At 31.4% G+C, this 21543-nt stretch overlaps 3 protein-coding genes across 4 annotated transcripts; 2 read left to right on the top strand and 1 right to left on the bottom strand.

Moving 5' to 3' along the window:
- The first annotated feature begins 539 nt into the window (after positions 1–539).
- On the top strand, positions 540–1812 carry LOC139091745 (uncharacterized). 2 transcript variants are annotated; one of them, XM_070641913.1, is made up of 4 exons: positions 540–711; positions 791–1038; positions 1113–1293; positions 1355–1812. In XM_070641913.1, the coding sequence occupies exons 1-4, from the start codon at positions 608–610 to the stop codon at positions 1530–1532; spliced, it is 711 nt and encodes a 236-aa protein (XP_070498014.1). In that variant the 5' UTR covers positions 540–607; the 3' UTR covers positions 1533–1812. The 2 variants fall into 2 exon arrangements, with proteins under 2 accessions (XP_070498014.1, XP_070498013.1); XM_070641912.1 differs by having other exon boundaries at positions 767–1038.
- A 2203-nt stretch (positions 1813–4015) lies between these two features.
- On the top strand, positions 4016–5058 carry LOC139091716 (uncharacterized). Its single transcript, XM_070641876.1, has 3 exons — positions 4016–4346; positions 4433–4754; positions 4820–5058. The coding sequence occupies exons 1-3, from the start codon at positions 4016–4018 to the stop codon at positions 4980–4982; spliced, it is 816 nt and encodes a 271-aa protein (XP_070497977.1). The 3' UTR covers positions 4983–5058.
- A 1482-nt stretch (positions 5059–6540) lies between these two features.
- Positions 6541–20607, bottom strand: LOC139091715 (sodium- and chloride-dependent glycine transporter 1-like). The gene is made up of 10 exons (XM_070641875.1): positions 19840–20607; positions 19419–19776; positions 18848–19356; positions 18556–18788; positions 18131–18502; positions 8793–9102; positions 8424–8465; positions 7312–8366; positions 6869–7240; positions 6541–6801 (listed from the first exon to the last, which is right to left on the bottom strand). The coding sequence occupies exons 1-10, from the start codon at positions 20072–20074 to the stop codon at positions 6706–6708; spliced, it is 3582 nt and encodes a 1193-aa protein (XP_070497976.1). The 5' UTR covers positions 20075–20607; the 3' UTR covers positions 6541–6705.
- Positions 20608–21543: the final 936 nt, after the last annotated feature.

Here is a 21543-nt window from a genome sequence, read left to right as displayed (position 1 = left end):
AATTATCATTAAATTCATTACCATCCCATTTTATCGAGTTGAATTTTTCTCACGAATTTTCGAGGCAAGAGAAAAGTAATACCTTTACACCCATATCTACACGCTCCATTAATTTTATGAGGAATTCAATTATCATGTGAGGAGATAATTGTGTTGTATCAGCTTATTTCTTTCTCCTCATTAAACCTCCCACTATGAGTATTAAATTAAAAATATTGTTCTTACTTTGCCATAATTTCTCATAGGTACTGACGTAATACATTAAAGTAAGTGAGTAACTAGCTTACAATGCGATAAATGTTCATAGAGCAATATTTTCCGCTTCGTAGAGGCACACATCAAGGCATTGTCATATGTTTAGACAAAAAATTAATCATTATGGAATTGTATGCTACTTATTACATATAGAAGAAGCTCAAGAAGAAATGGAAAAGTCATTCGTACGATTGTTTAAAGTTGCTTTACTGTGACAAGATTTTGATATAAAATATGCGACGATATCGGATTTAATATCATTCAAACTTCTGACAGTGAATAAAACACAAAAACATTAAAAAATAAAAATATTTCAGTTATAGTGTCAGCTCATAAAAAAACAGGAACAAAAATGAAGTTATCAAATCTTGTTGGCTTAACATACGTCGTTGTGATTTTTGCATTTCTGTGTCATTTGACTCAGGCTAAGCAGTACGAAAGCAACAATGCTGATAGGTAAGTTACAATTCCTTAATATCCTGAGGACATTTTTGAACAAATTTCTAATCAGTACATATCCAAATAATCAATGGAGACGTCGACATGTGCCTGTAAATGATACAGAGACTGCCGCGGATCGTACTCAAAGATTAGGATTTGGAACATCAGGATATGGAAATACACTTGGATATGGATATGGTTCAACAAATTATGGAGTTGGAAATTATGGTGCTAAAATTGATCTCGGTGCAGTTGTTTTGGGAACAATTATTGGAATTGGTGCCTTGTTAATCCTTCCGAAAGTTGTCGGTGTGGTTTCAGGACATGGCGGTTACTACAGAAGTGAGTGGAAATAATGAAATGAAATTTAATTTTATCATTTAATGAAAATTTCAATTCTTTCCATTTCATCACAGACGCTGATGAAACGGGAGTCTCCGACATGTTGAATCGTTTCGATGATTTCCTTGCTCAACATAATGTTGACTCAAATGCCTGCATGCAGAAAGCAGTTTGCCATTTCGTACGTTCATCCGATTATCACAATAGAGTTGGAACTGCAGACCAAGTTGAATCAGTGATTACAACTTTGGCAGAGTAAGTAGCTTTATTTATTGATTTTATTCGTTTTCATAATATGATTCTACTCTTTAAACAGAAATTCAATTGTTGAATACATGTTAGACGGAACGGCAATCAAGGAAGCAATTGACAATGCAAAGAGTCCAACAGGAAGAGATTGTGATGCTATCTATTTGGCATGTCCATTGGATAGACAAGCAGCATTGCAATTGATGAAGAAGTTCTTACCGTTGCCAGGAAGAAACAACAAGTAGAATGGAACATTCTGATATTTAGTGCAAAATGATGACAATACTCGATATTTTTGGTCGGACAATACTTGGCGTTCCTTGGATAATCTTCTAAAATTATATCTAGTGATACAATGAGAACAATCTTACTGCACAAAATTTATTCTAGTTCAATTTCTTCCAAATAATGGACATTATTACATACCTCATGTCTCATTGCATCACTGGATATCTCAAAAATCCTTTAGCTTAATTTTTAGCGCATTTTTGAATTTTTTTCAAAAAGGTAGCTTAATAAGACACTTTGTTCGGTCGGCTGGAACGCGAGATCTCAGCAACCAAATCAGTTCCATAAAGTTATTGCGGCGACGGCCATCAAAAAATCTTGAAACATTGTCTAAATACTATAATTAATGAATTTTTGTTTTCAGTACAAAACTTCAACAACTTTTATCGGGGAAATTTTGAATTTCGCAAAACCGTTAGAAAGTTTAAATAACAGAAAACCGTTATAAGAAAAATTTATTTTTATTGTATATTTTTTCGATAAACCTGCTGGATCTTATTTTTAGGTCTGGAAGTGACTTATCAATTAATTACTGATCGCTAGGACAAAAATGCGCTTAAGTCCCTCGATCAATAACACGAGGACTTTTGTAATTTTTTATTGTTAAATAGAATGTTTTTATGGTCAAAATATCTTCTCTTTGCGAACAAAAAAGAATAAAAAAAAGTTATTCAGTAGTTATATCATAGAAGTTACTTAGTCTTCTAATTTTTGTATATTCAAGGCATTTTAATGACACTTTATGTATATATACAGAAAATTTATTAAAAGTTATAAATAAAATTATTTTGATGACAATCACAACTATTCATGACTTTATGTTTGTATTCATAAATAAGGAAATTAAATTTAAGGTAATACAAGCCTTTGTTAATCTGGTAATTTCCATAACATTGCATTATCATGTCTAATAATTATGTCATGCTACATGTTTACATTCAGTGATTTGAAAAGGGAAATTGTCGCACTGACAATGGGGAAAATTGACAGAAAAGTAAAAGCAGACATTTAAGCAATTGTTAGCAATATTATGTCTTATGAATTGCATCATGATGGCACTGCATTGTTTAAAGTCTAGATTATGCTGAAAATATAAAATTATTGAAAGAATCAATGAAATATAATAACATAAGAGTCTGAATTCACCAATATATGATCCATTTCCAAACAGCACAATCCTTTGGGGCACTGTTACATCACCGCATTGATGCTAAGACGCGAAGTTGTTAATGGCAACATGTCGACTGATTTTATCCCGTTTTACGGCGAAAATTTGCAGATTGTACAGCTCGATATATTTTTAAAAGCCAGTTCTAAGCTTGTTAACTTTTTTTAAAAGAAAAATCTAAGTTCCAAATTTTTTTTGGACTATTTGAATATTTAATGAATTTCTTACTAAACATGCACGCATCGAATCTTAATTCCGTTCAGAGCTTGTCGAGAACATGCTTTACCATTAGACAAATTTTGAAACTTACTATAATATCTAGCCAAAACTGAAAAACTGAAAAACTGAGAATTAATACAAGCTTTGTGATGCAGCCAGCAACAGAGTTAGATGGAAGGCCTTTTGTAGCAACCTGGGCTCCAAGTCGGAGCATGGTTTCTGTAAGTAAAAAAGGAATATTATCCAGCATCTTTACATCGTTGGTCACAGTGTTGCTTCTTGAGTTACTGTATCTGAAATGAGAATTAAGGGATTGCACAAATTGTAATTTAAAGTGAGTATTGTGCGCCTTGTCATATCGACAACACATTATGCAATGATTGAGATATCTGCTTCTTGTGAAAATCGTTAGTCCTCATAAAAGCCAGGTTTAAAGATTTCCGGTACATCTCTTAAGGCAGATGGAGCCTTAACCATTCGGTCAAAGAAACATTATTTTCGTATCGGCAGACTTGATAACATATGGCTCGACATTCTAGATTTCTTTTTTATTCGAATTTCATTAAGTACCACAATTTAAAAGATTCTCAGTATACTTAAAGATAAGTAAGATGTCAATTTCCTAACTCTTTTCCTTTTTCAATATAATTTACATATATGAGTCTCATTCATCAATCAATTCATGGACTTTCGACAAGTTTAACATTCCATCCATCAAGACTTAGAGAAGTAATGCATCAAAAAGTTTTTTTTTTAAAAAATGAATCCACTTTAAGTTATACAAAATGTTATGCTTTTGTAAAGAATTTCTTGATGTTTCTGCTGTGTTGCTTAAAGAGCATGCGAGATTTTAGGTTGCATAACAAGCTACGTAATATAATAAAGTGCTCCACGCTTTTCTAGTTAAAGTAAGTGGTGAAAAATTGATGCTAATAGTTTTAAATTATGTGCATTTTGTTTTTCATCCGAAATATTTGGATTGTCACTTTCAATTCCGTTTGTACCACAACCGCGTCAAGTTCATCTGAAAAGAATTTAAAGTGATAATATAAAATGAAAGAAGTACTTTTATTTCTATTAGTTTCATTTGCAGAAGTTTATATGCAAGAATATTATTTGAATTCAAATGGCAATAGTAGTTTTATTCCTTATCAGTCGACAATTGAATTGAATATACCAGTCTATCAATACGACACTATTATGCGCCATTATCGTAGTGATATTCGAAAAAGAGAACCACAATTTATTAGCTTCGACATAAATGATGAAAATATTGAAATAGATATGGAAATTGCTGTTCCATTTCTTTCGGTTCCAACAAAAAAGTCATTATCGAAGAGGAAAAATTTTGCAAATGTGAATGTCGCTGCTGTGATTCTTGCTGGTAATATAATATTATCTTTTCTCATTTCTGTATTTTATTGCATAAAATGCTCTTCATTTTTTTTTGTCATAACAACATAATGGCAGCTATGGTGGCTATTGGAGGAACTGTTTTGGGTGGTGCTGCAAGGTTCGTTAGAGGAGAAAATTTCTTCAATGGACAGTCATGGTTTCGCACGGGTAATAAAAAGACTAAGCAAAAACGAGACATTCGTGAAATTAATAGCAATGGACATGAGGCATTTGTGTGGAATATTTTGAATAATATTGACGAAGCATTATTGGAAATAGACGTTGATGTGACCGAATGTGCACAGAGATTTGTGTGTTGGCATGTAAAAAATAGTATACTAAATATGCAAGAAAATCGGGCAAATAATGTCGATAAATTTATCATTGGTTTTGTAAAGTAAGTTCAATTGAGTTTATTTGTGTTTATGATTATATGGCATCTCCTTGTTTTGTATTTTCAAGTGCTAAATGGACAAACAAAGTGATTTCAAATACAATATGGAATAATGCAATTGAGGCTGCACGAAAGGATGGTAGTTGTGTGTCAACATTTCAGAAATGTATGCCTGACAATTTGGAGAAATTTGCAAACAAAATACAACAATATGCAAAGCCAAAAAAGTGAAATGAGAATAAATTTACTTCCTATTGCTATTTGCAATTCAATGAACCAATTTAAAAACATTACAAAGGATTCCTTTGTGGAGCATGTAATTTTCAAATAATAATAAAAAATTTGCTACTGCTGAAAATTATTCATGAGTCAAATAACTAGGTACATAATTAAAATTCACTATTTACGCAATTTTATGGTTTACGTGAAGTTTTTTTGTGAATAAATGCTGCTTTTTTTAAATATGAAATTTCATATTTGTTTTTATAAAAATAGCTATGTGTACTTTCAAAGCTATAAAATATTCGAGAACGTGTCAATATTCGGGGAACAATTCTTTCTATACCTCCACACATAACAAATTTGAAGATGAAAGGGAAACGCTTTCAAACGTATCAAAATGATGTAAAATACTGTCTGCAAAATAATTTTCTGTCTGGCTGATTTAGTGAGAATCGTGATAAAATAGATTTTAGACAGAACACGAAGAACATGTAGGTACACACATTGCCATAAACATAAAAGATTCACTAAAATTATTTAATATTTGGCAAACTTTAGCTGACGTAAATACTGAGAACAGTGCCTTTTAAACCGTTTGGCTCTATTCATATTAATGAATGAATTGTGGGGTCTAGAGGAATGGGTGGAAAAATTTAGCGTTCATATGCCGTAAATAAGATTGCGCTACGAGCGGTCTAAAGTATTGCGTTTCGCTAAAGCTTGCATTAAAGAAAGAAAAAAGCAGCCAACATTGGCTTGTATTGATCGACATTGGTAATCGACAAAAAAATGACATTGTCTACTGTGCATGAAGTGTGATGCATAGTCATCAGCTCTTAGCATCGTTTGATTCATTTCACTCTACAGCCAATCCAAAAGATTCCCTGTCACTATGAAAGTATAGCGAGGAAAAAATAGGAACGAGTTCTACAAGGTTGATTTTTGAATGGATAGAAACTAAAAAGAATAATCTGGAGCTGTGGTTGGCAATCATTATTAAGCTACGGAACACTTCAGCACTAGAAAAATTTTCGACCACACCTCAGATGTCTTATCAATGTGGCGGTGCACATAGGTTGCCCACCACTGGCCAATATAATATCAAATCCACAGATAAAGTTAGATTTGAAAATTGAATTCTTATGTATTCTTGTTCCCATATCATCAATAGTTCATGGTTCACAATACTTCCAAAATCCATTTAATTCTATTTCAGGTTACTTATAATAAAAATAAATTGAACAACGCTTTTGTGCACCTAGTAGATAAAGGTAAGTGAGTAGAACGATGTGTCGTGCACACAGTTTTAGAATCACTGAATCAGAAACATATCTTTGTAAAAGAATGAATTAATATAAATTTTTGGAGTTGCCATCATTTAAATGCCTAAGAATGAATCACCTGTGTGGAAATAATAAAGTAAATTTGAATTTAGATTCTGGAAATAGTTCTATAACTTTCTTCTGACTTGTGCAGAAACCAGAGTAAATTAGTAAGCATACTTTGTGAACAATTGATTCAACCTGCATTCTATTTAAATTCATATTACAAATTGAAAAACACTTGAATTAAAATTAAAATTTTCAATACTTTTTTTTTATTATCTTAATGGAATGTCAAAACATTTGTAGGCATTTGTTTCAATAAACTTAAAACTCGTCATCACTCGTGAATCATTTTTAAAAAATAAGGCAATAAAATATGATAAAAATAATAAAATATTTCTTTGAGATCAATCTATTGTACGAATATACTCTTTGTATTTGGCATTTAGTGCTGCATCACGTGGTCCCCAACTAGACGTTGGCTGAAACGCTCCTTTAATTTTCTGAAAGTAACGTAAATATCCATTAATTGAGAAATTATGTTGGCAATATTAATATTTTGCAACTTACATCCCATAAAGTATTGCCTTTTTGTGTGCATATTGCATATATTGCAAATATTGGTAACTGAATTAAACCTAATGCTGAAATACACCAGCCAATCACGTATGCAATTTGTGGATAATCGCGATCGCCATCTTTTAGAGGTTCAAGTGTCAATAACGTGTATACAAGAATTACAGTCATCAATCCAGGTGTAAGGTAGCGCCAGCACGTTCTCCAGTAAATATTTGGTCGGAAGCCGAGCATGAATTCGATATCTCTGCAAAATCTGTCGACTCCGTATATGTATGAAAATGTATAAAGCTCAGCAATAGCCAAAACAAATGCAATAAATGAAGCTCCATAGTAATCAACTAATTTTAATACTGATTGTCCACCCTAAAGGCAAGAAAGGATTATAAGGATGTTTTAATATATAACAACATTAAGCAGTGAATGCAATATTTTACCTCCGTAACGTAGATTGAACCAAGTAATGTTCCTAGTATTGATATAACCAACGCAGCATGCCAGTTCTTAACTTTCTTAAATCTGTCACGTATTATTGTCATGATGCTTGAAACCATTGCAACATTGCTTCCGATGCCAAGCAGATACAACATCAGAAAGAATAGAACAGAAAAGACTTGTGGGAAAGTTTTAAATTTTGAAATTGCATCCGGATATGAAATGAAGGCTAATCCAGCACCTGATTTTACAACAGTTGATATATCATCTACATCAAGTTCATGTGCTAAATGACCAAGTATACCGAAAATACAACATCCGGCCAATAGAGATGTGAATGTGTCTATAGTTGTCACAATGTTGGAATCACGATAAACATTATGGCCAAATTTATTATACGATGAATACATAATGATGTTACCGAAACATACAGATAATGAAAAGAAGACTTGCGTTACAGCTGCATACCAAACTTTTGGGTCAAGAATTTTATCCCATTGTGGAGTTAAAAAGTATTTGATTCCATTCATTGATCCTGGAAGAGTTATTGCACGTACGAATAGTATACTAAGCACAAAATATGGAAAAATAGCAAGCACATATGATGCTTTGCCTGAACTTCTAACACCCTTGATGAGTATTAAAAATACAATTCCCCATGAAATTGCAAGGCAGATCACAAGGGTCCAATTTGGAACTCCAATACCATCATCAATATTGTCCTTTGCACGTAAAACATCTTTCAGGAAATAAAGTTCAGCTGATGATTTTGTACTGTTTGACCATGTCATGTTAGAATCCTCTCGATATCCCGATGGAATACATGTTACATTCCATTCGTCCTTACAACTACTCCAAGGCAAAATTTGTCGAAATGAATTTGCAAAATAGCTCAATGTAAGTGCCATAAGTGATGAATAATAAGTAGCAACGATTGCAACAGACACAATTTGACCAACTCCAACGCCTCTCATAGCTGGCACACAATCAAATACTTTGACACTTCCTCTTGATGAAAATTGTCCAAAAACCATTTCCATAAAGTAGCAAGGTTTTCCTATTGGAATATTTTAAATTAGTATGACTCACTATGAAGCACTGATTGATTGCTTACCTATAAGAACAAGTACGATGATGTAAGGAATCACAAAAGCACCTGTTGAGAAAAATAACATTTTAATTTCTTAGTGCATAATCATAATTGGCTGCGTCGCTAGCTCATTAGTTCAAAATTGCAATCCGCTCAGGGCTTCGCATGGCTTTAAGCTTGTTGTGCTTAATCCAGATCTCGAAGGAGACTCAAATTGTATATCGAGTTGATTTTTCCATATAAAATCCGAGTCAACATTGCTTGCTCTACTCAATCATTCACAACCATTGCAAACAGCAAGTAAATCAAATAATATTTATAGCCTGGCTTAAAAACTAATCACGAGTAGAACTCTCAGAGCCATTATGATGTCAAGAAAGAATTTTTATGTACCTCCTCCATTTTCAAGTGCAATGAACGGGAAACGCCAAACATTTCCCAAACCCACACTCATAGCAATGCATGACAGGAGAAATTCAATTCCCTTTCCCCAACTGTCGCGTTCCTTTGGTGGTTTCTTTTCCTTTTTGTCTGTGGTTGTTTCTTCCTCATTAGCCTCAAGCTGCGTTGGTGGTTGAACAGGCGGAAATGTTTGCTGATATTTTCCAGGATAAAACTGTGTAATATTTTGACGATATTCACCAGGTGGAACGGTGTAGATTGTGTCACCTATAAAGGTTGGATTATCATGCCCATGCATCATTTAGTGTTGAAAGCTATGAAAAGAGATAAAAAGTTTCGTGTGTTAATAAAATTTATTACCATAGATGTGGTAAAAGTCAATTACGAGTATTCATTTAAGTCAGTTATAATTTTCATTAAGGATCATTCAACTCATTCCATTTCTTCCGCATTATTGAATGAAGTGAATTTCATCGAACGTGTTTACTGCAGAACAGCAAAATACACATGTTCACCTTGAACGTGATCGAGTCCAATGAAATAAAATATAGATAGTTTCTTCTATTTTTATATACTTCTATATCTATTTGTTCGACATAACCATGGCAAATTCTCAGCTGAGCGATTCTTGAAGACCGCACAAAACAGGTTGCTGACCATGAAATTATTACATTTTTGGCATTTTAATAATAAAATTTGCTATGTGTTGGTTATTTTTTATAAAAGCTCTTATTGCTGATGAGCTCTGCATTGCTTATGGCATAGGTTAATGTAATTTTCATGTATGTATCTAATGTCATTAGAATCTACACAACGATACATGTATAGGAATGTTTTTTTGGAGCTTTAGCATACAACAGAAACTTTTTCTGTACTAACTCATTAAAACTTTTTTTTCGGTATGTTTAAAATTTATTGCTGTAGGTTATGAAAATGTTGTGTCGTATTGGTATTTAGAATGTGTGATATCTTCTCACATTATTTACTTGTGTGGTTTTGGTAGACGAAATCTGTGATCTTGATATATGTAAATCCAAATGCTTATAATAAATCGAGGCAATTAAGAAGCTTTTTTTCGTTTCAATTTAGAAATTTCGATCCAAACTTATTTATGTTTATTTATTGTTTTTAGATAAGAAGAAAAGTTTGAAAATTCCATCTGTGACTCTTCCTCATCAAAAATAAATGGTATTGTGATTTTGTCCTTGAATTAGCGACAAACAACCTTTCTCTGATGTCATACAATGAAATTCCAATCAAAATTCTCAATGGAATGGAATGAATATTGTTTTAAGGTTAATATCTTTAATAAAAAGTTGTTAATGATGTTTATTGACGGAACGATTAACTGTCAACATGTACAGTTCAGAAATTTAGTCACCAGAATAGTCCGGATTCAATTGGAGGCCACAGCTTCCATATCCAAATTTTCTGGAAGGATAATCCATAGTTTTTGGAGTTTTGGAGTTCGGACTCTTAAAAATCTTCTATAGTCAGATCAACTGGAAGGTGATGAGGATTGAGCCCATTTGGTGTTAAGAAAAGATCTTTTGCGAAACCTAAAAAGCTCTGTGGCTAAGCCCTCCTCGTTTGTGTCGCTCGGAATTGTATTATAAATTCAACCTTTTCCGTTCCTTTTCCGGAATTGATGCTTGAAAGTTAAAGCGGAACTTGTTTTGTTTTTTATTCAAATATAAATTTAAATAAATTAATTTTAGATTATTGTGGTTTTTACTTTTCTCTAGATGATTCCAAAAGTGATTTGAATCCACAATTAGAGTGTTAATTTTATATGAATTATTTTACGTCAATTCTATCTGAATTATCAGACGGTAAATATTGAATGCGTCAATTTTTGATCATTAAAGAAGAAATAAATTGATGGCTTATTAAATACAATGTAGGATTGCTTACTTTTTATGAAAGCTGGTGCTTTTTTTCAGAGGTACAGAGAAAAAAAATGATTAATAACAACTGTCGATTCCGAAATGATGAATAATTTTATATTAACAAAAACTCAAAAATGAGCTTGTTTTTAATGAGATATTTAATATTCAAAAGTACTTGCTAGATTGTACCTGCTGCAAAAAAGTTTAATAAACAAGTTTTTATTAAAATGCTGACATTTTGTGAGGTTTGATAATCAAGCTTTTTGAAGTTATTGAAGAGTTATATGTTTCATATATTTGAGTATTAAATCAGTATTAAATGGATATTCCAACTTATCTTTATAAAGCAACCAATATAGTAATCAAATCAAAAACTTTATGCATTTCCTGCATATTATTAATATGAATGAAATTAAATCACAGGAAAAATTTTATCTCGAAGGTTTACAACATGTAGATACACAACTTTTTTTTTACTATAATTCACTTTCTGCTTACATTATAGAACGTTAAACTTTATCTTATGACACTTGCTGATAAAATCTATTTTTAGTCTCTTCCTTTTATAAAAAGACATTTATTTACCTTTAATCTTCCTCATATCTACATTTTTATAAAATTTGCTTATTAATTTAAGTGTTATATTGTTATAAATTGCATACAGGAACATGTAGATATTGTTTTATGGGAAAAAAGTGAAAATCTTGATTTAAATGATTAATACTCAGAAACCTTGAAAGGGGAATAAAATCAAATAAACTTTCAAGTTTCATTTTCTATTGAAATAAATATTTATTCGATTATAGAGTTAGATAAGCATTGAACTTTATTAATCCAGTATTAGATAGTAAATGCTACTAGAGTGGCAAGCGTTCCGGTTTTTCTCCAGTTTGATAAATTCTACTACTGGATTATGGAATTTTTAACAGAATATTGTAACTTTTTCTCAGAAACGTAGAAGGAAGCCAGTGATAGAGCTAACTTTAGGCGCCATTTTTGGGAGACAATGGACCACAATTGATCTGCCTCAGCAAAGCTTAAAATTTAGGTTAAATTTTAGTTTAAATTCTAGGCACGAAAAACCTATTTTCATGAAATATTGAGCTTGAAATATCGTTATGGCAGTAGCTTGGAAACCAGTTTGAGTCAGGTGCTAAGGTATGGAATTATTTAATGTTTTTTTCATTTTAATCTGTTCAATCTTTTATTAAAATTGTAAACATTGCATTTCGGGGTTTCCCAAAGTTTCGGCTTCGACGAATTTTTGAGATTGTGATTTCAAAAGAATTCTTCGAAGAATGGGAAGTACTGATGTCGAAAACCCTTAATTGCATTTTAAACTTACAAATAAACGATTCTTAATGTGACAATAGAACATAATTGACAGTCACGCTTAAATGATATATGACTAATTAAAAGTTTCAGTTCTGGGGTTTTTCAAAACAAAACACATATTCTAGCGAACGATAACACAAGTTTCCGCAAAACTTCGACAATCTTTTTTTTTATTAATTAACTCGAGAATCATTCGTAGTAATTTGAATGATGCTCGTGTGAAAAATGAATGTAAATTTTTGAATGATTATAAAAATCTCAATGCTCAAAATTAGAATCTAAATGACACAAATGAAAGTAGTTCCAATAAGGACACATTTATTAACGTCACATGGAATCCGTCTTTTCGTCGTAAATTATAATATCGGGTCAAAAGGGTCTGAGATAAGTTATGTAAAGAGTAATATAACTGATTGATGATCAGTTACCGTCCAGTAAATTAGTAGTTCTAAAGTACTAACCCACTCGAGGTTATCAGAAAACATGCTTAAATAAATTGATTCAAACCAGAATTAAATTAATTAGACTAGAAAATTAAATTCTATAATTTTTGCTCAAAATCACATATTCTGTTCGGATAATAAAAGCTACAGGAAGTAGGGAGAATTTTTGCAAGCATGTCATTGTTTTAACCACAATACATGGCATTATAACTGTCGGAACATGAGTTAAATATGGCTCTTTTCTATTTATGATGATATAAAAGAACGAGATTACATTATAAATCGTGAAAATGCAACTGTTACAGCATATGACCTATTTGAAGTAATTTCTCTACGATTGCTATTTAGAGATAAGTGATATTCAATGCAATTCCAAATAGACTTTCGCTTTCACTTCACATAAATTTTAAATTTATTGAAAATTACTCAGACAGAACGTGATGAGATTGGAATGATTATTGAGTATTCACTGAGTATCATTCTTCTCATTTCATTCACAAACCACATTTTCATTGCTAAAACGAATTGGATATAATTATTGCGCAATGTTTGCGATTAACTAAGCAGAAAGAGAAGAGAGATTTATCCAAGATTCATCATAATCAACACTTTTAATGTGCGATTCATGGTAATTCACTCACCTTTCACGTATTTTTAAATTCAGATGCAAAAAAAAGGTTTTGAGATGATGATTATTTCATAATGAAAATTAACATTGAACCTGTTCAACAACAATACACTACTTTAATGTATAGTTTGTTATTAGACATTTAATATATGCCAGCAATAACAGGTTTATGTTCACATACTGACATATTTATGCTGCATATGGTAGTTGCAGTCATGCTATTATAAAATTAATTGCAATCTATTGGTTTTTTTATTTCTGATCCGCTATTGATAGACATGCTGGAGTCATTTCGTGAGTTTATACAGTCACAGACTGAAATTTCGTGTTTTGCATTGCATTTTTGAAATTAATAATCACTATAATCAAGCATTATAATTAAATGAAATTTCTTAGTTTTTATCAAGTTTGCACATATAATTATTGCTTGTTATTTGCTTCATTAATTGACTTAGAACCTAAATACTGTCAACATTTTCAAATCGTTCAATGTAAATGTTGGTTTTCTATTGATTATGTAAATTTATGCTAATACATATAATGTCAAAATAGAGTGTATGAATGTTGTTATTGCTTATTAATCGGATTAATAATAATAATAAAATATTTGCAATAAGTTCCGTAAAGAAATGAGAATTATATGATAATGGATTTCTTACTAGGAATCATTTATAAATGACGTAAAATTATAAATTATAATCATGAGCATCAGTCATTCTGTTCTAAGATCAGTCTTATTTTAAAAATGCCAAAATCTTTATGCCGTTTGTGGTTTAGATCAAGGCACCAATATGTACCATTGCGCAAAAAAGTTTGGACTATACAGGTCTAGAATCCTGTAACAATTTTGTCACAAAAGAAGTTATAAAAATATCATTTTTATATTTTGTCTATGAACATCTTTCATTGAATCTGGCTATAAAATCCTATAACAACTTAATATTTTGTGGTTTTACTGAAATGACATCATCAGAGTAATAAAAAATAGAAAGGCAAACGGTAAAGACGAGCAAAAAAATAATTATTCAGAAGAGTTGTTTTTGGAGCTCTTCTAAAAGGTGGAGTTCAGCTATAGAAAGATTAATTGTGAAACATGTTTTGAGGAAGACGAAAAATTAAGAACTACGAATTTTGCTTGACGTAAAAGGTTTTATTGACCCGGTTGGCACAAGTTTTTCATGGTAGTCAAATGGAGGCCACAATTTTTTATCGCAGTTAACTTGAAAATTGTCACTTGGACGGTATTTGGTTGTCAACAACATTTTGTGTCGGTCGGGTAAATGACTTATTGACAACAAATAAAAATTCTTTAATATTGATAAAGTAAATTTAACAAGTTTCTTTAAAATAATAATCCAAATAGGGAGCTGAATTTTGCATTGAACTTCTTACACACTAATAATAATTGCAATTTTATAGCTATTATTTCTCTTGATATTCAATGTTGTGAAGGTCATCATTTAAAAAAAAAAATTCATTGTATTACTAAAAGTCTTGCCATAAGTGTGCAGGTGCTTTGAATGACTGCAAAAAAAGCGAACTTTTTGTGACTAAAATATTATTCGATTCTAAGAAACATTAATATTCTTTTGAAGTTCCTTTAAATTTTATAGCAATTTATCTAGAAATTTGAATTTTTTAGTTCCGCAATAAAAATAAAAATAAATTTAATAATCTAGGTAATAATAGTTTTTCACGCGCAGAACGAACGTGATTTACTAGAGAAAAATTATGAAAAACATTTAAGAATTTTAATGGAATTGAAAAACGTGTTAACGACCTATTGTAAATTATTGGAAGAGTTAAGGTCCAAAATAAGACTAAACTTTACAGACTTTGGCCCTAAATCTTTTGTAATACTAACTCGAGTTGACAAAAATACATTTTGATTAGTTGATGACAAGTTAATGTCCAATTGATGACTAGTTCTAATTTTTGTCCGTGCAGACAAGTTTTACGGCATATGTCATTTTAATTACAATACTTCTTATTCAATACATTTTCTCTAAATGCTGTAATTCTTATCATAATTTATCCCGTACAAGCATATAAAAAGATATTAGATTAGAAATTTTCCACAATGATGATAATTGTCACGTTAGTGTTATCAGAGGTTCTCTCTTTTTTATAACTGTGTTACAAGCTTTATCATAAATTGAGGATAATACTTAATAAATTAACTTTATTCTTGTTATTAAGTCATAAAAGATGGTTATATAAGGAAAAAATCTGACTTTCTAGGTTAAGAATAATATTTGTTTGGAACAAGTAAGTTAATTGTATTAAGGCTGACTAGAACTTGTTTGAGAAAAACCAGGATTTTTGTGGATTTTGAATAACTTTTACGGGACATGTTCGAAAATTTGTAATTTAATGGACATATTTTCGTGAGAGAAAAATTGAGACACAGAACAATAAAATTATTTCCGAAATTCACAACAGGGATTACCCCGGTAAAAATCGAGCCAGTGGTAAGCCTAATTATAATTCCTAAGAAACCAAAAAAAACACATTCAAATTTACTTAGCGTATAATTATTTTACCGACAAACTCAACAAATTAGGCATGTCGTACATATTTGTTAAAATTCTCTTTCTACTAATAAAATGCTGTACATTATAAACAATAAATATGCAAATACATTAACATTTAATAATCACGTGTGAACTACTAAATTAGTAGATGAGTCAATATAGAAGTATTTTAGTGACAATCGATATCTCCGAGAAGCACATTTCGGCGAACTAGGTCGAAATAAGACGTAATGGTTTATCGCCGTAAGGTTAGCTTCCTTATTGCGCGATATATACCAATTCCCTAGGAAACAGCTGTGCTGTTCGGAATCACTTATTTTAATTGCTTCATAAAAATGCATTCAATATTAACGAGCAAATGAGGTTTCATCTGATCATTATTTGATTGACAACAAATTCAAGGTAAGTTAACACAGCACATGAATGTCAAAAATATTATGCCTAACATGCTTAATTTAAAAATATTTTTGTTTTGAATTTTAAAAATTTAAATTTAATTAACTTTTATGAGTGTCATTTTTGACAGGAGTAATAAAAACTCAATTAACTAATTATCATATGTATGACACATCACACTATAAAATTCCATCAACTACAGACCATTAAAACACAATAATATTGGCCTTTAAAACAATATTCTCAATTTATTTTTAATCGATTTTCATTTTTGGAAATTTTTCAATTTTATTTTCATATTTTATTGACATTTATTTGGAATCATTAAAATTGACATGGACATTTTCTTGTACGGAAATGGATATATTTAATTTACGTTGCATTTACATCAAGTTCATTAAACATTTCTCGTATGCATTAACTAAGTATTGCCACTAAAATTTCTCAAGGAAATCAACAATATAAAATTTCTCACAAAACATCTGTCGTCAATGGCTTTGATAGACATTCAAGATATACATTTTTTTTTAAATTTTATAAAATGTCAGATTAAGGCAAGTTTAGTTTCAAATTTAAATCATCCTGCTATATACAAGTCAACAACTTTATAATCACAAAACAAATGAATTTCTTCCTCAATTTAGTAAGCAACGAACCTGTAAAGTTCTACTTTAGGTATTATTCCTTTAATTTTTTCACAGATTTATTTTTTATTGCACAGTTTCATTCATAAACTTAAACTTTTCACTTAAATTAATTATCTTTTTAATACTACACAGAGAATATTAAGAGTAGCTACGGTTCAGTGAATTTTACACAAAAATGCTTTTTTTTATCTTTTTATAAAATATTATTTTTATTGCTACCGGCTGAACCGTTTCGCGCGAAAACTGAGTGAAAACTGAGCGGTTAACATGCAAGGGAAGTTTTTATTATAAACAAAAAGTTTTTGAGCTTTTTGTTGTTGATCGAGAGAAGTTGAACATAAAAATGAGAAGTTTGTCTCATTCAATATTTTTACATCTACCTTTTTACTGTGCATGTATTGGGGGCTAAAAAAGCTTTCAATTTTGTTTTTTTAAAGTTTTTATTGTTCTTTTACCGGCGCTACCATGAAAAAGGTTTAATTTTGTGGTTCGGTCAAGAACCGGAAGTCTTTTTTTGCATTTTAGATGCACTGGCCTGCAGTTTTCTGTGTCTCCTTATAGTTCGTCCAAGGTTACTGGTCTCCATTTTTGGATGAACACTTTTAAAATTATCCGAAGTATGATTCTGAAGCTGAACACATGACAAGTTTATACCTTACTGTGGTTTCCCCTGCTAAATGCACCGAACTGGTGTCCGAACTATGTGCCGGGATGCCAATTTATCCAACCATTTGGACGTAAAACGGAGGCGACATCCATATGTGTCGCTCGGGATTTTAACTTTATTGAACCTAAAAGCTTGAATTGGATTTGACTTTGACTGGCAAAACTTGCTACAATAAAGAATTTCATTGAAGTATTCCGAGAAAGTGATGAATAATAATGCTTAAGATGTACTCAAACTGAGTAATGCTGAAATTATTATTCAAAAGCAAATAGACTTCCAACAAATGTTTTTTTCTTTTACTATTTTTTATTTGCGTAAAACTTTTAAAACACCTTAACAATAAATTTATAAATACTATTTTGTTGTCATATAATCTTTGTATTTTGCATTGTTTTGTGCATTGAGAGGTCCCCAATTCGTAGTTGGTTTCAAAGCAGCTTTGATTTTCTATTGAAATAAATTGTTTAAATATTCAAAATTTTCAATAAAAGGTGCTTAGGGACCGGTTACTTATTACGTAATGCTGTTGTGGGCAACCTGTATGCCGTGGTACACTAGTGTGCCGCTCAAATTTTTGGAAATGCCATAAACCATATGACGTGTGCGGCTTCATTTCAAGTTTATCACTAAAGTGTGCCACGAAATATAAAAGGTTGTGCATCACTGGCTTAAAAAACGAATTTTTGAAGCACTCTCTCCTATCCGTAACAAAATCTTTGACGCATAAATCAATCCTAGACTCTCATTAAAAGCATTACGTAATAAGTGAATAAGCCCCTTACTAACTTACATCCACCAATGTATTCTCTGTTTGCTTCATAACTCTCATTATAAAGAACGTCGGTAGCCAAATGATTGCTAAAGAGGTAATACACCATCCAATAATGTGAGCAGTTACAGGATAATCTCTGCCATTATCTTTTGGTGCTTCATAAAATATTAATGAGTAGATGGCAATTCCAGTCATGATAGCAGGAGTGACAAATTTCCAACAAACTCTCCAAAAGATGTTTGGACGAAAGCCAAGCATGAACATAACATCATCACAGATTCTTTTGACACCGTAAATATAACAAAATGTATAGACTTCAAGACATGCAAAAATGAAAATGACAAAATTTGCGCCATAATGATCAACAAGATTTAAAACTGATTGTCCACCCTAAAATAATTTTAATTAGATAAGCAGGAAGTGATTTAAGACAAAATACGTACGGGAGTTAAGAAAGTCGAACCACAGACACAACCATAGATAGCAAATCCTAATGCTGCTTGCCAATTTTTAACTGTCTTAAATTGGTCGCGAACAACTGTGATAATGCTTGATGTAATTGCAAGAATACTTCCGAGTGCAAGAATATAAAGCATGAGGAAGAACATGACTGAGAACAGTTGTGGCACAAATTTAAACTTTGATATTGTTTCTGGGTATGTAACAAACACGAGACCTGAAAAAGTAAATAATGAAATCAAACACAAGAATAACATAAATAAAAAGCTTTTATACCTGGACCTCCTTGGAAAACTTGTGATACATCCTCCACACCCAGTTCATGAGCTAAATGTCCTACAATACCGAATGTAATACAACCGACCATTAATGATGTAAATGTATCAAGAGATGTGACTATATTTGAATCTCGGTAGATATTATGATCAAATTTGTTGTATGAAGCATACATGATGACATTAACGAAGAATACATTTAATGTGAAAAATACTTGAGTACAGGCTTCAAACCATACACTTGGCTTTAAGATTTCCTCCCATTTTGGAGTAAAGAAATAGGCAATTCCTTTGAGTGCACCAGGTAGAGTTAAAGCACGTATAAGGAAGATTACGAGAAAGATGAAAGGAGCAATTCCTGTGATGTACGATGCTTTGCCAGAGCTTTTGATTCCCTTTATTAAAATGGCAAATATTATTGCCCATGATATAATCAAACAAACGACAAGATTTAAACTTGGCAATCCAATTCCATCGTCAATATTATCTTTTGCGTGAAGAATTTCCTTCCTATAAAAAATTGATTCCATTAATACTTTGATATGTTTAAATAATCTATTTTATTTACTTACAAGAAATATAATTCCGCCGATGATTTTGTTCCATTAGTAAACGTGTGATTAGCACCTATCCTCAATCCACTTGATGGATAGCACGGTACATCCCAATTGGAATTACATTCACTCCATGGTAAAACAGTACTGAACGAATCAAATATGTATCTGAGTGTAATGGCCATAATTGATGAGTAGTATGTTGCTACAACCATTATACATAATGTTTGTCCAATGCCAACTCCACGCATGGCAGGCACACAATCGTATACCTTTACAGTCCCTCTGGATGAGAATTGTCCCATAATCATTTCTAAAAAATAGCCGGGTTTTCCGACTAATACTAAAATAATGATGTATGGAATGACAAAGGCACCTAAAAAGCCATTAAAATGTTTTTCAATGCATTAAGAAAGGAAAGAGTTTATAAGTTCCATACCGCCTCCGTTTCTTAGAGCAATAAACGGAAATCTCCAAACGTTGCCTAAACCCACAGCCATGGCAATGCACGAGAGTAGAAATTCAATTTCTTTGCCCCACGTGTCACGATCTTTTATGTGACCTTTTACCTTCACTCCATTGCTTTGTTGTTCAACGGTATGTATTGTTGTACCATTTGTGACTGGTAGTGAATTGTCGGCGACAAATGTGGGGTTATCATATGATATACTCATTGTTTATCAAAGATTTTGAATTAATATTAATTGATTGCAATTAAATAATAAAATTGACTCGCGGTTCAATTAATCTCTTTGATTATTTCTCTTTAATGATAACTAGATGCACACAGCTCACGTTTTTTTTCTTTCTTTCTTTTTGTCTATCACTTCATAACACTTTGAAATTATTTTAAAAAAACTTTTTTTCTCTCTCGCTCACGATATAATCAGTCCATAAGTAAATATATATATTTTTATGGTGGGAATAATGTCTCTCTCTATTTCTATTCAAACAGCAGGTTTTTTTGCAATTTGTTGATGAGTACACGATGGATTCTCTCTTAATTTGACTGAGTATAAACACGTTTTGAATGCTTAAGTTATAAACCTTTTAACTCTTTTAAATATCAAATGATTTAATGATTTTTAAAAATCACTTTGAGCTTAAGAAGACGTTGCAGTTAATTATATACTTGTCGTCATTATCTTTTGCTGTAATTATTGGATATACTTGTACACAGTACATTTATTTTGCATTACGGAATGTCTACTGTAAGTGAACCGTCTTGATCAAATGCTCAACAAATACTGAAAACTAGGAAGGAAAAAAAGTAACTAGCTTAACACATAGCACCGATTGAGCTCATCAGACAGCATGTATAGCTTTATAAAGTTTAAACGGAGAGGAGAGTGAATCATATGATGAAATACCATTGTTTCTAAGAAATTACAGTGATCTGAATAAATATTGAATGTTCAAAAATTTACACTGTGAAGCTATTGGTTAGCAAATCCATGGAACCACCGTGTATTAGATTGATATTATTTACAAACGTTAATGTAATACATATGGAACATTTCGTTACATGGGAAAGAAATACATCACTTCGCATTATAATGTGAAAGCTAATAAGGAATACTTAGATGTTGATAGTTCAATTCAAGATTCCTTAACATAAATAGAATATGGCAATAAAGTAGATCCAATTCACTTAGTCATTAATGAAAGAGATGAAAAAATAAGACATTTTATTCCAACTAAGATCAGTGACTTTACGTTTTTAATGATGTTTGGAAAGTACATAATGAAAACCTGTTGGAATATCGATGCAATTATATGGGAATCCCCCTGATTCATAAATGTAATGCTCAATTTTTTGTTTTAAAGAAAAAACAATCCTCACTAAAATAATTCATCACTTCGCATTCAGTTCACGTGGTGAAAGGGAACAGACGTAGCTAATAAGGAATAAAGTTTAGATGTTGATAGTTCAACAACGAGGAAAGTTTTCGGAAAAACAACCTGAATCTCAAGATTCAGCTTAACCGAGGATATAAACAACGAAAAGCAACATGAAGATGGAAAATCTCAAAACAAAACAGACAACAATGGATCAATTCGTCCAACCATTAAGGGCAGAAAAACGTCGCCAACTTGAAATAGTGCGCCAGCCAAAAAGATATCTAGTGCTAAAAAAGAAAGA

Source organism: Chironomus tepperi, unplaced genomic scaffold (genome assembly GCF_022539635.2).
Source record: "Chironomus tepperi strain 1889 unplaced genomic scaffold, CSIRO-AGI_Ctep_v1 contig_260, whole genome shotgun sequence".
In the NCBI taxonomy this organism is placed as follows: Eukaryota; Metazoa; Arthropoda; class Insecta; order Diptera; family Chironomidae; genus Chironomus; species Chironomus tepperi.
Note: the sequence above shows the minus strand (reverse complement) of the source record. Positions and strands in the feature narration are given on the sequence as shown.